Source organism: Mustela lutreola, chromosome 17 (genome assembly GCF_030435805.1).
Source record: "Mustela lutreola isolate mMusLut2 chromosome 17, mMusLut2.pri, whole genome shotgun sequence".
NCBI lineage: Eukaryota > Metazoa > Chordata > Mammalia > Carnivora > Mustelidae > Mustela > Mustela lutreola.
In genome coordinates, this window is record NC_081306.1 from 6,835,454 (window position 1) to 6,849,615 (window position 14,162).

General features: G+C 45.2%; 1 protein-coding gene across 4 annotated transcripts in view; it reads right to left on the bottom strand.

Annotated features, from left to right (window-relative positions):
- The window catches only part of SLC5A11 (solute carrier family 5 member 11), a 41,950-nt gene that overhangs the window by 10,879 nt on the left and 16,909 nt on the right, over positions 1-14,162 (bottom strand). For all 4 annotated transcript variants that reach the window (XM_059155366.1, XM_059155367.1, XM_059155365.1 and 1 more), the window contains 5 exons: positions 13,783-13,887; positions 12,543-12,648; positions 10,147-10,227; positions 4,524-4,729; positions 806-941 (listed from right to left, as the gene is read on the bottom strand). In XM_059155366.1, the coding sequence (XP_059011349.1) occupies positions 806-941; positions 4,524-4,729; positions 10,147-10,227; positions 12,543-12,648; positions 13,783-13,887 (634 nt within the window). The remainder of the gene's footprint in view (positions 1-805; positions 942-4,523; positions 4,730-10,146; positions 10,228-12,542; positions 12,649-13,782; positions 13,888-14,162) is intronic.

Genomic DNA, 14,162 nt, shown 5'->3' on the forward strand with positions numbered 1-14,162 from the left:
CAGCCTTGGTGGATATGGGAGGAAAGCTCACTGATTCAGAAAAAGAGGAGCTTTCTTCCCTACAGATCAGCAGTTCCTGACATCACAGTGACTCCCAATAATACCCTTCCCCCAGTCCTGTTTACCCACACAGAGCAAATCTCATCACTTTACTGCACTAAAAATTCCAAGGTAAATATTCTAGAGGCTTTGACATCCCTGGTTTTTGTTAAGTACCCCCAAAGGGGTTCCAGTGGGCCAAAATAACCAGACAACTGAGCTGAAATGAAGTACCAAAAAGTGTAAGAGGAACTTTCATATTAGTCTTCGGGAAACTGACATCTGGAACTACAAGATCTTAGCCTGTAGTTTGTGGCTTCAAAAATACATTTCAGGGGGTGCCTGGGTGGCTCAGTGGGTTAAAGCCTCTGCCTTCGGCTCAGGTCATGATCCCAGGGTCCTGAGATTGAGCCCCACATCGGGCTCTCTGCTCAGCAGGGAGCCTGCCTCCTCCTCTTTCTGACTGCCTCTCTGCCTACTTGTAATCTCTGTCTGTCAAATAAATAAATAAAATCTTTAAAAAAAAATACATTTCAGGCAAGGCCCCAGATGGGTCTCCCCTCTACTGGCCTGGGACATCTACTAGACATTCCTGTTGAACCCCTTTGGGAAACAGTGTAGAGTCAGATATCTGGATGGAGATACCTCAGCCAAATCGCAATGCGGGACTCCAGTCCCAATCTCTGATGGCAGTCATATGTTTAGAATACTTCACAGAGTCTGTGACTCAAAGACAGACAATCTCTTCTCCCCACTGTCTTCTCACCTGGGAAGAGAACACGACTGACCATTCCAGGGAACACCATCATGAAAAGAGGCAGCACCTTCAGGTAGGCAGCCATCAGAGAGCCTCCTTTGGCATGGGATAGGTTCTTGGCAGCCAGAGACCGCTGAACGATCACCTGGAAAACAGTGGGGTGGTTGGAGGATGAAGTGGCTAAGTGTGCAAAGCTTGTTGGTAGGCATCATGGACTTAGAATCTTGGTTTGTCTAGCTTCTCTTTGAGGAAACTTTCCTATTCCCAATCCCTGTGCTCCAGTTGAGGAAGCTAAGAACCCTGTTCCATCCCCTCCCTACGTCTTTATCCTGGAGTTGGACTTGGCCGATTTGATTTCTACATAGAGTTTCTCTGCTTCTCTGGCTACCATGACCAGTTGAGGAAAAGTATGAATCCAAGGTGGGTCAATTACAACTTTCCATGGAACTTCTTCCTAGAAGAGGCAAAGGAAATAAGCACCTTAACACCAACAATCTCCATTAGAATTGCCAACTATGAGAGGGGCTTAGAACACTGGCTGCACCTCCACCACTCTACTGGGAAAAATCCCTTAAAATTGAAGTTATCTTGGGATGCCTGGATGGCTCAGTCATTTGAGCATCTGCCTTCAGCTCAATTCATGATCAAGCCCCACATCAAGGCTCCCTGCTCAGTGGGGAGTCTGCTTCTCCCTCTCTGCCCCTCCCCCCACTCATGCTCTCTCTTTCTCTCTCTCAAATTAGACTTTAAAATATGTATCAAATTAAAAAAACATTATCTACTCAAAAGGAATAACTTGTTCCAGAGTGTTTTCTAAGTAGATCCCCCCAAATCCTCCTCCAGTCTTCAGATTGAATCTACATGAGCCCAGAACTTTCTCTATTTTCTTAGGCTTTGAGTGTTGAAGCATCTGGGTAAGGTACAGAGGCCCTGTGACAAGCTTTGACAAGCAGGACAAATCTGGGACTCTTCCCATTTTTTTTTTTTTTTTTGACAGTGGACACTAGTTTTCCTAGAGTCTTGCTCCTTCTTTGAAACCCACACCCTGTCCACACAGCTACATTATCATCTTGGGCACAGCTGCCTGATCCAGGGGTAGGCACCTGACTTATACTAGACCCTTCAACAGGATTTTTGGATTGGGCCTTGGGAAGATGCCAGCATCTTTCCTGTTAGTCTGCAGTGAAACAATGAAGTTACAGGTGTAAAGACGGCTGATGGAGAGGGAAACCAGAGTATGTTCCAGCAGTTTCTGAAGGCTCATTCAACTTCCTGCTGTTTGTATTCCCTGAGCTAATACATCCTCCACCCTTCCCCTGAGATAGTTTGTTTGATTGATTGATTGATTGATTTTTTTTGTCTATCACTTGCAACCAAGTGTACCCTGACAGGCACAATTACTTTTGTTTGGATGCCATAAGTGAAAGACTCACTAAAATGTGAGATTGGCTTATGTGAGGAAAGGTGGGGAGCATGGAACTGAGAAGTTAGGCATCCTTGTTTAGAGGTTGGTTTAATGGGGCACCTGAGAGTGGCACAGTTGGTTGAGCCTCTAACTCTTGGTTTTGGCTGAGGTCGTGATCTCAGGGTTGTGAGATTGAGCCCTGTATTGGGCTCCCTGCTCAGTGTGGAGTCTGCTGGAGTTTCTCTCTCTCCCTCTCTCTCTGCCCCTCCCCACCCCATGCTTGTTCTCTCTCTCCCTCTCAAATACACAAGTAAATATTTAAAAAAAATTTATAGAAGTTGGTTTAACTGTTACATGTTATTTCTCAGAACTCCATTTACCTACTGAGCCTTTCTAGAACACTTTGGAATGTGGTCGTAGAATGTGAAGATATTAGGGTCTACAGAAGACGTCTTGTTGCTTTAGTAAGGTGCTCAAAGAGGCATGCAGGCTTCAATCCTAGCCCACCCCTCTGGAGCAGAGAGGAAAGCATTTACAGCTTTGGAATATAAAGCCCTTTCTACTGGAGATCCAAAACTGTGACCAAAAAGAATTCTGGCTTTTAGTTCCCATGATGTGGAGAATACAAGCATTAATTTAAGAGGCAGGTGAGGAAGTTTGAAGATATCTGCGCCCCTTGAAAACCCAGGTGCCTGGGGAGGAAGGAGTCCCCCTGTAGGACAACTCCCTGGCCCAAGTAATGGAACCACAGTTCAAGAGAGATGGTATGAAAAAGAATTAATTCATGTAGAATGGTTAGACCAGGGACTGGCCACATTACACCAGCAGTAAATGTTTAAGTGTTACCATGATTGTCCGTTGTTAACTTATCTTTTCAGCCTCTCACATTTCAACGGATGATATATTTGCTGGATTTGAAACCTGACCAAGTATAAACAGGTATGCTACAAAATGATACCTATCGGGGCGCATGGGTGTCTCAGTGGGTTAAGCCTCTGCCTTCGGCTCAGGTCATGATTCCAGGATCCTGGGATGGAGCCCCGCAGCGGGCTCTCTGCTCGGCGGGGAGCCTGCTTCCCCTTCTCTCTCTGCCTGCCTCTCTGCCTACTTGTGATCTCTGTCAAATAAATAAATATAACCTTAAAAAAAATTGACACCTATCTCCCTGCCCACGAGTATCCACTCTTTGTTTTACCTGCATCCACCTGGAGCTGCTTCACGCAGATATAAGAAATGCAAATATTGCTTCTAGCCTTCCCCCCTTTAACACAAAAGGGCTTATTATACATGTTGGCTATTGCCTCCATTGCAAATGTTCCCCAACTATCAGAGCGAGCCCTTTTCTTTTTTGAGGCCTGTTTTTCCAAGGGTCACTCCTCAGTCCCATCTCCCCTTGCCACCCTATTTTATTTATTTTTCAAAATGCTTTATATATTTTATTTATGTAATCTCTTTACCCAAGGTGGGGCTTGAACTCACAATCCCAAGATCAAGAGTTGCATGCTCCACTGAATGAGCCAGCCCAGGACCCTGCCACCCTATTTTAAGCTGCATTCCCACCTTCTCAACCCCTCTTTCCCTACCCTGCTTTTAAGAAAATGACATTTATTACCTTTCATTATTCCATATAATTTTCTTACTGTCTGTCTACCCTCCACTAGAAGAAGGTGAGCTCCGAGGGAGACAAGAGCCCTGTCTGGTTTGTTTACTCGTGATTTCCAAGTGTCTGGTACAAAGAGGATACCTAGTGAGTATCTGTTGAGTAAATGATATTGGATACCAATTTTAATCTCCATTTAAAATGTATCATGTCTTGCTTACTGGATCTTTCCAGACATTAGCAAGATGTATTAAGAATTCCCCTTTGCAGGGGCGCCTGGGTGGCTCAGTCAGTTAAGCATCAAACTCTTGCTTTTCAGCTCAGGTCATGATCTCAGGATGTTGAGATCAAGCCTCACGTCAGGCTCTGCGCTGAGCACAGAGTCTGCTTGTGAATGTCTCCCTCTGCATCACACCCCCTGCGTGCTCTCTCTCTCTCTCTCTCTCTCCCTTTCTAAATAAATAAGTAAATCTTTAAAAACAAACAAAAAACAGTTCCCCTTTGCAAATATTAGTAGCCCTGGATTTGCCACTACATGAACAAGTTCAAGAAGTAAAATAATGTAGAATAATAGAAAGGAAGGAGTAGTTGAGCTTGGGGGGGGTGGGGGGAGAGGGAAGGGGAATACAAACAAGAGAAGAGATGGAGGAAACCAGCCCAGCCTCTAGCCCCACAAAGAAAGAAGCATCCTGGAGGGTGCTCCCTCATCAGATGCCCTGTACCTGATCCGTGCACCAGTACCAGAGGGACGGGATGGACATTCCAAGTAGGATCCCCGGCCACGGGAGATCAGATGTCAGAGGGTCTCGGAAAATATGGAAGGCATCTTCTCGAGGCAGTCCGCAGCTGTTATTTTCACTCCGGTTGCTAGCCACGGCTAAGAAGTACTTCTCCTTCAGGCCTTCCATCCCGCCCACTGCAGCAAAACCTAAAATGCAGAGGAAGCCCAAATTTGCCAGAAACTCAGAGCAAGCCACAGCAAGGGTAAGGGGATGGCTGGATGGGTGACATCCTAATTAGAGCAGAGCAGACAAGGAAAGTTAGTCACCTTCTTTTGATGCCTCTGGTAGTGACTATGTATTGCTTCTAAGAATATTAATAACCAATGCATAATACAAAATATACAGGATTATAAAGGAAGCCATACATATTAAGGCAGTCATCAAAACACTAAAACTGTGGCTTAGTAGTTATTTGCTCCTTTAAACAGTAAGACCTAGCAGTAGGTCTAGTAACTAGTTACTTATTTTTAAGTAATCTCTGTGCCCAACATGGGGCTCAAACTCACAAGGTTGAGATCAAGTATCACACACTACACCGTCCGAGCCAGCCAGGCTCCCTTGTAATAACAATTTTTAAAAAAAGATTTTTGCTTATTTATTTGACACACACATACAGAGATAGTGAAAGAGAACACAAGCAGAGAGAGTGGCAGGCAGGAGAGGGAGGAGCAGGCTCCCCACTGAGCAGGGAGCATCATACTCCATCCCAGGACCCTAGGATCACAGCCTGAGCCCAAAGCAGACCTGTAACAACTGAGCCATTCAAGCACCCCTCATTCCTGCCTCCCCACTTGTGCTCTCTCTCTCTCTCTCAAATAAATAAACAAAATCTTTAAAAAAAAAAAAAGAAATATATACTATTCAAACACTGATAATCAAGAAAAAAAGACAGTCTCTTCAATAAATGGTGCTGGGAAAATTGGATAGCTATGTACAGAAGAATGAAACTAGACCATTCTCTCACACCATACACAAAGATAAACTCGAAATGGATGAAAGACCTCAAAATGAGGCAGGAATCTATCAAAATCCTAGAGGAGAACATAGGCAGTAACCTCTTGACATTGGACCCAGCAACTTCTTTCAAGACATGTCTCCAAAGGCAAAGGAAACAAAAGTGAAAATGAACTTTTGGGATTTCATCCAGATCAAAAGATTCTGCACAGCAAAGGAAACAGTCAACAAAAAAAGATGCAACCCACGGAATGGGAGAAGATATTCCCAAATGACACTACAGACAAAGGGCTGATATCCAAGACCTATAAAGAACCCCTTAACTCAACACCGAAAAAACAGATAATCACATCAAAAAATGTGCAGAAGACATGAACATACATTTCTCCAAAGAAAACATGCAAATAGCTAACAGACACATGAAAAAATGTTCATCATCGGGGCACCTGGGTGGCTCGGTGGGTTAAAGCCTCTGCCTTTGGCTCGGGTCATGATCCCAGGGTCCTGGGATCGAGCCCCACATCAGGCTCTCTGCTCAGCAGGGAGCCTGCTTCCTCCTCTCTCTGACTGCCTCTCTGTCTACTTGTAACCTCTGTCTGTCAAATAAATAAATAAAATCTTTTAAAAAAATGTTCATCATCATTAGCCATCAGAGAGATTCAAATCAAAACCTCATTGAAATACCACCTTACATCAGTTAGAATGGACAAAATTAACAGGACAGGAAACAACTAGTGTTAGAGAGGATGTGGAGAAAGAGGAACCCTCTTACACTGTTGGTGGGAATGCAAGTTGGTGCAGCCACTTTGGAAAACAGTGTGGAGATTCCTCAAAAATTAAAAATAGAGCTACCCTGTGACCCTGCAATTGCACTACTGTGTATTTACTCCAACGATACAGATGTAGTAAAAAGAAGGGCCATTTGCACCACAATTTTCATAGCAGCAATGGCTACAGTCGCCAAACTGGAAAGAGCCAAGATGCCCTTCAACAGATGAATGAATAAAGAAGATATGGTCCATATATACAATGGAGTATTATGCCTCCCTCAGAAAGGATGAACACCCAACTTTTGTATCAACATGGATGGGACTGGAGGAGATTATGCCGAGAGAAATAAGTCAAGCAGAGAAAGTCAGTTTTCATATGGTTTCACTTCCTTATGGAGCATTAGGAATAACATGGCAGACATTAGGAGAAGGAAAGGAAAAGTGAATTGGGGTAAATCAGAGTGGGAGAAGAAGCAGGAGAGACTATGGACTCTGAGAAACAAACTGAGGGTTTTGGAAGGAGGGGAGTGGGAGGATGGGTGAGCCTGGTGGTGGGTATTAAGGAGGGCACAGATTGCATGGAGCACTGGGTGTGGTGCACAAACAATGAATCTTGGAACACTGAAAAGGTAAGAAAATTAAACAAAAAAAAAGAAAGTAAGTAAGTAAGTTTGGGGATTTGGATCAGAAAAAAAAAAAAAGAAAGAAAGAAAAGAAAAAGAAAAAGCTGGAGAGGCTAAATTAATACCAGGCAAAGGAGACTCTGGAATAAAGAATACAACCAGGGATAAAGAGGGACATCACATAATGATAAAGAAATTGAATCACTAAGAATGTATAACACTCCTAAATACGTATTCACCTAACAGTAGAGCTTCAAAGTAAATGATGCAAAGACTAGTGGACAAATTGACAACTATCATTGGAAATGTCAGTACCCCTTTTGTAATCATCGATAGAGAAAATAGATGAAAAAAGTAATAAAGATAGAGTATTGAACATTGTCAACCCTCTTGACCTAATTGGTACTGATAACACAGTATAGCCAACAGCAGCATACTCTTTTCAAGGACATATGGAATGTTCATCAAGTCAGGCAAAGTCTCGGGGCCACAAAACAAACCTCAACAAATTAACAAGAAACAATATCATATAAAATATATTCTATGACTGTAGTGGAATTAATTAAAAATCGATAACAGAAATATACCTGAAAAATATCCAAGGGCTTAATTGTCTCTGTTTGTGGAACACAGGAATTATACAGAGGAAACCTTGAAGACTCCACCAAAAATTGTTAGAAGCAATAAACGAATTCAGTAAAGTTGCAGGTATAAAATCAATATACAAAAATCAGTTACATTTCTATACACGAACATATGATTGGAAGGAGACATTTAAATAAACAATCATACTTATGATTGCATCAAAAAGGCTAAAATACTTAGGAATGAAAACTATAAAACATGGATGAAAAAAATGAAGAAAGCACAAATAAATGGGCAGATATTCTGTGTTCATAGGTTGGAAGAATATTGTTAAAATATCCACACTACTCAATATGATCTATGGATTTTTTTTCAAGTAAGTGCCATGCTCCAAGTAAGGCTTGCACTCATCCCCCTGAGATCAAGAATCACATCCTCCAGGGACTGAGCCAGCCAGATGCCCCTCAATCTATAGATTCAGTGCAATCCCTATTAAATTCCGATGACATTTTTTACAGAAACAGAAAAAAAATCATTCTAAAATTCGTCTGGAACCACAAAAGCCCCAAATAGCCAGAACCACATTGAGGAAGAAAAACAAAGTGGAAGGCCTCACACTTCCTGATTTCAAACTATATTATGAAGCTGTAGAAATCAAAACAGATGGTGTTGGCATAAAAAGACACATAGATGACTGGGACAGAACTGAGGGCACAGAAATAAATGCACACATAATTGGTCAATTAGATAACAAACATCTAATAGATACAGCAGATTGGTGAGGATTACTGGGGGCCGGTCTGCAAACTCTTTCCTGCCTGACCATAAGAATTAAGTAATGGAACTTCTGCATCTGGAACCCATCCTTTTATGGAGAAAGATCTAGAGGTTTGGCTAAGAATAATAGACCCTGGGCAGATCTACTTTGGTTCTCTCTTGCCTCTGAAAACCTGTTTTAAGTAGCTCGTGTGGCCCTGGAAGGCTCAAAGCTTTGGTATTTAGGACAGCAGCATTTCACCTATCTGTTACTCATCTGTATGTCCTCTTTACACACAGGACACCAGTGAAGCGTTTCTTCTTCTAAGGTTCTGAAACACTTCTTGGTAAAGTTAGTAATAAGCCTTTTCTGTTCATGTTGTGAAACAATTATTCCATGATTACTCCAAAGTCTTATTTGTAAAGATGAAAAGAACAGAAATAAAATGGAAACTGTGCAGAAAGACAACCTTTTAAGGTACTCTTGTTTATATCCTTCTACCCCTGTTCCTAGACAATTCCTTAGTCTGTCTGTATTTTACATGCCTTTAGTACTTATGAGGAACTGGTTAGGCGATATAAAATGTCTCTCAGTCTGGACTTCTGATGGTTCTTCTGATGAAGCTGAGGTTATGTCTTGTCGACAAACATGGCACAGAGGATACATTGTACCCTCCTCCCCATATCAGGAGTTATACGGTATCAATGGCTCATTCCTGGTGATCATTTAGCTACAGTGGTGTGAGCTAGGTTGCTCCCGTGGAGAGTGGCTACTTTTCCCTTTTCAATTAATAGTTTGGGCATGATAATTGAGGCCATACAAAGATCCTGTGTCTTCATGAACTTTCACCTGCCAACTTGAGAATTTATCATTTGATCTTGCCTGCAGATCACTGTGATGTCCTCATGGTGATTTTCTAGCTCTCCCTCTGTCTGTACTTATTCACTGGAATTCTTCTGTAAGGAACAGCTGTGCCTCTGCCCCTCTTATTTATTTATTTATTATTTTTTAAAAAATATTTTGTTTATTTATTTGATAGAGATCACAAGTAGGCAGAGGCAGGCAGAGAGAGAAGGGGGGGGAAGCAGGCTCCCTGCTGAGCAGAAAGCCCGGTGCAGGGCTCAATCCCAGGACCCTGAGATCCTGACCTGAGCTGAAGGTCGAGGCTTAACCCACTGAGCCACCCAGGTACCCCAACCTCTCTTATTTATTAGTCACTTTTCCATATCAACATTGGAAGAACTATTCATTTTTACTTAAAAACAGTAAATGTTGAGGCACCTGGGTAGTTCATCTGGTTAAGAAGCTGACTCTTGATTTTAGCTCAGGTCATGATCTTGGGGTTGTGGGATGGAGCTCCACGTGGGGCTCCTTGCTCAGTGTGGGGGGGAATGTCTGCTGGAGAGTCTTTCTTCTTCTTTTTTTTTTTTTTTTAAGATTTTATTTATTTATTTGAAAGACAGAGATCACAAGTAGGCAGAAAGGCAGGCAGAGAGAGGAAGGCAAGCAGGTTCCCTGCTGAGCAGAGAGCCCGATGTGGGGCTCGATCCCAGGACCCTGGGATCATGACCTGAGCTGAAGGCAGAGGCCTCAACCCACTGAGCCACCCAGGTGCCCCGAGATTCGTTCTTCTTATGCCCTCTCCTCCCCCTCTCCCTAAAATAAATAAATCTTAAAAAAAAAAAACAAAAACAGTAAGTTTCCATAAGCCAAGTTCTCTTCCAGCTAAAATAATATGCCTGAAGGAAGTTCCCCATGACAGGAATGCCCTGTGTTATGCTTTTGACCCTGGGCTTGCTGATCACAGTGATGAAAGCAGATGTCACCAAGAGTGTGGTTGTCATCCACCCAAGTGACCCTGGGGCCCCACTTACTGTAGCCCATCAGGATGAGTGCTCCTATGAGCATGATCAGAGTCTGCAGGGCATCTGTGTAGATCACAGCGGCCAGGCCACCTGAGGGTAGGGGTGGGGATAAGCACGAGGTGAGCGTCAGGTATGGTGGTAGAGAGGAGTTACCCTGGGGAGCAACAGAACCTGCAATTTCAAGACCTGCCTGAGGAGACTTCTTAGTGTGGTGTGCAAAGATGGCCACAGTGTCTCCTTCCTGAGCACCTGCCCATTTGGCAGTGTGGCTTTGCTGTTCCTTCCATGTTGAGGTGAAGCTGATTTCTCTACCTCTTAATGAGAGTCTTGGCCAAATGGGTTGCTTTGATCTGCAGATTAGGGCGGGAGTGATATTGTGCAGCTCAGAGCCTAGGCCTCAAGACCCCGGAAGCCTCTGCTCTTGTTCTCTTGTTGCCCTGAGACCTCCATGCCGGAGAAGCCCACCCTTGCCTACCTGAGGGTGATGCCTCACACAGGGGAAGCCCAGCTGAGAGCCCACGCCAACCACCAACCGCATGAGGGAGGCCACCTTGCCCCAGCCAGCTATTCCAGATGTCATCGACCTCCCCTTCTGAGCCAGGTGAGACCAGCTGATCATGACCATATAATGGCAGCAGGTCCATCAGCATCTGGACAGGGTGATCTTCCCAGTCTCTTCCCTGTACCATACTTCCCGCTTCCTTCTTCCCAAAGGGGAAAGAGATGCTTCTCTCATGTGAGCACGTTTATTCGTGGGCAGTGCCAGTGTGCAAAAAGTGTGCACGGAGCTGTGGTGTTCCACTCTGATTCCTCTCTCCTTGCCAGCAGGAACAGGGTCCCCGTCACAAACATGGAGAGAGATCTGGCCTCCATTCTGGCCCTGACCCTCTGAGGCAATAATCCAGCCTGAGATTCTGCCACTAGAATCTGGCATCGTTCCTATACTGATGATTACTGAGCAGTTACCACGTGCCAGGCCCTGGGTGCAGTGTCTTCTTCAATCCTTCCCCAAATCTCTCGTGAGAACCCTGCCAAGCTCTTTGTGGAAGGGACAGAGAGGCAAACAAACCAGCATGTCCCTTGTCTTGAGAGAGATCAGCGTAATGGGGACACAGACTCCCCAAACAAGGAAATGCCAAGATAAACCGACTATGGCCGCTAGCCTTTCTCTTTCCTGGGTGTCCCGGCACATGGCCTCCATGAGCGTGGAACCCCCTGAGATCCTTCAGGGGCCTCTGCATACGTTCGATTTGGTTGCTTTCCACTTAGAGCTGCCAGTGGAGATGCACGGCACTTAGAATAAAACCCAGGTGCATTTTTTTTCCTGCGATGTGCCAATGGCTGGCCTTTTGCACATCATTAGGGATGCTGTGCCACACAGGGTCGGGGGTACATCCCTCTCTGGTTTGTGGGCATGGCCCCCCAGAGCCGAGCAGGATGCACTTGAACAACCATTTCCTCACTCAGCCTCAGCCACACTGACCATCCCTTTGTTCCCCAAGCAAGCATGTTCTCATCCTAAGAGTCTTTACATGTGACCATCCCTCTGCCTGGACTTCTCTTCCCCTGAGCTTCTCTTGAGAGCTTCCTTCATACCATTTAAATGTGGTTCAAGAAGGCCTTAGAAAGGCCTTCCCTGAACATTCTTTGTGGGAAAACAACAACAACAAACCTCCTTATCCTACCACTCCCCATCTCATCCTGCTTAAACTCCCTTCAGCACACTTACCAGATTGTAATAATATGTCCTGATATTATTTCTTGGTTGTCATGCTCTGTTGTCTGTCTCCCCATCCCCATTAGAATATAAGGTCCTTTTGGGTAAAGAATTTGTCTGTTTTGCTTACTGCTGTGCCCCATTTCCTAGCACAATGTCTTGCACATGCTAGGTAATATATAGGTATATTTGTAGAATGAATTATATTACACCAAGAGGGGGCAGAGCGGGATGAAGCTGGAGCAGAATGTGAAGATAAGAAGGCAAATATTCCAAACCAAATACTTGTCTGGGGCCTACTAGAGGCTGGTCTCTCTCCTATGATGCTGCTCTGATGGGGAAAGAGGAGACCACCAAACCTCAGCCTCCAGAATTAGGGTCGCTTCCCAACTAGCTTTCCAGAGTGTATGTGGAGAAACATGCTCAGCTCTGACAGTTCTCAATAAATAGTTTTTCAATAAATAAATAGGAAATAGTTTGATGCAGTTTTGGTGTGTTTTTAAATCCTCTTTCTAAAAGGGAACCCTCTTCCTTTGGACAACGGCCAAGAGAAATCATCTCATCTGGGGTCGTGGAGTGAGGTGTAATGAATGAATGGTTTTAACACATGGGAACATCAGAAGATGAGCCAGGAAAAGACGGGGGACAGGCCACAGGCTCTCAAGCATCACCCCTTACTCAGACACACCTGCAACAGTGTACAGAGCTGTAATGGCGAGCAGCCCGACTATAGCCAGGTAGAGATCGAGGTGCAGAGACTGCTGAATAAAGATGGCGCCTGCATACATGTCCACCTGGGGAGACATGAAATTGATGGATGAATGAATGGAGGGACATTTTCAGCACAGGCTCCCCTAAGCCTGGATTCTGGCAAATACAGAAGAGTTCTCTACTGCTTCAGCCACCTCTTCCCAGATTGGGGGTCTCAAACTGGAGCCATGTGGGCCATTACATTTGACACCCATTCACCAGGCTAATACAACAACCTCCTCAGTGGTCTTCTTGCTTCTACTCTTGGTTCCACTCTCCATCCTCGACACTGCAACCTTATCAAATATTGCCATGATCATGTCATCCTTCTCCTGCCCATTAATATTCTTCAGTGGCTCTGCCCCCATGAACCCCAAACTTGTATCTACATAAAAACATTAAAATTGCATTTCAGGCTTCATGGTCTCCTTGCCCCTTGACCTCATTTCCCTCATTCTCTTCACGTTCCCTGCTTCCCTTAACAAGCCCTGTCTATCCATCCAGAATGCCAGGCCCCCTTTCCCTAGCTGGTAATCATCCTTGGTCGTAACTTCCCTTGTGAAGGCTTCCTACGTCTGTAGCTTCCCACCAGGCTGAGAGGGGAGTTCTGAACGAATGTTGTCATCTAACGTCTATCTTTCAAGCCTGCAGCTGGCACAGAATCAATTATTGTTGTCTGGATTGAATGGAATTCCTCTGCACTGCACCCACTCCCACTCTCCGCACCTGGGGTAGGCTCTCCCCAGTCCCAGCTGTAAGCGGAGACAGCATCAGCATGAGTCAGGTCTGCTCTTGGCCTTTCTTGAAATCTGCCCGTCCAGCCAAAGGCCAGGGTGGGGCAGTCTCCATGGGCCTCCACACACCTGATGAATACCTGATGACTGCCTGATCCCGGGAGGAAGAGAACAGCTCCCCACCGAGGTTTGGCAGGGCTCTCAGAGCCCTGTTCTTCAACCTTCACCATCCTGATATGTTGCCAGAGCTCTGGCAGGAGTAGAAAGAGGTGTCCCTCCCTCCAACTTTTCTCCCAACTTCCTCTCCCATTCCCCTCTCATTCTCCAAGCGCCCTGAAGCCCGCCCAAGGAGAGGACATGCATGGGCAGGACACACTACCAATGGCTGTATTCCATTTTCTCACCATGCTCTAGGGACGCGGCCAGGCTGGGTCCCCACCTTACCGAGATCTTGGTGAAGATGTAGATGAACAGGTAAAGCACAGCCAGGATGATGGGGATCCTGTTGCCGCCAAAACGTTTCCTTAGGTATTCTGGCATCGTGGTGACCTGGCGGCCAGAGTTGAGCTGTCACCACCCACCTGATTTGGGGCACATGGCCTCCCGGCACTGCCCCTTCCCTCTCCCCTCCCCCCTTCCTCGCCCAACTCAGCAGCACTGATGGTCTTCTTAATCATAGACTTAGGAGGGGAGAAGAAAATGGGGTTAGGAGGGTGGCTCACTAGTTAAGTGTCTGCCTTTGGCTCAGGTCAGGATCCCAGGGTCCTGGGATCGAGTCCCAAGTCAGGCTCCCTGCTCAGGGGGGAATCTGCTTCTCCCTCTCC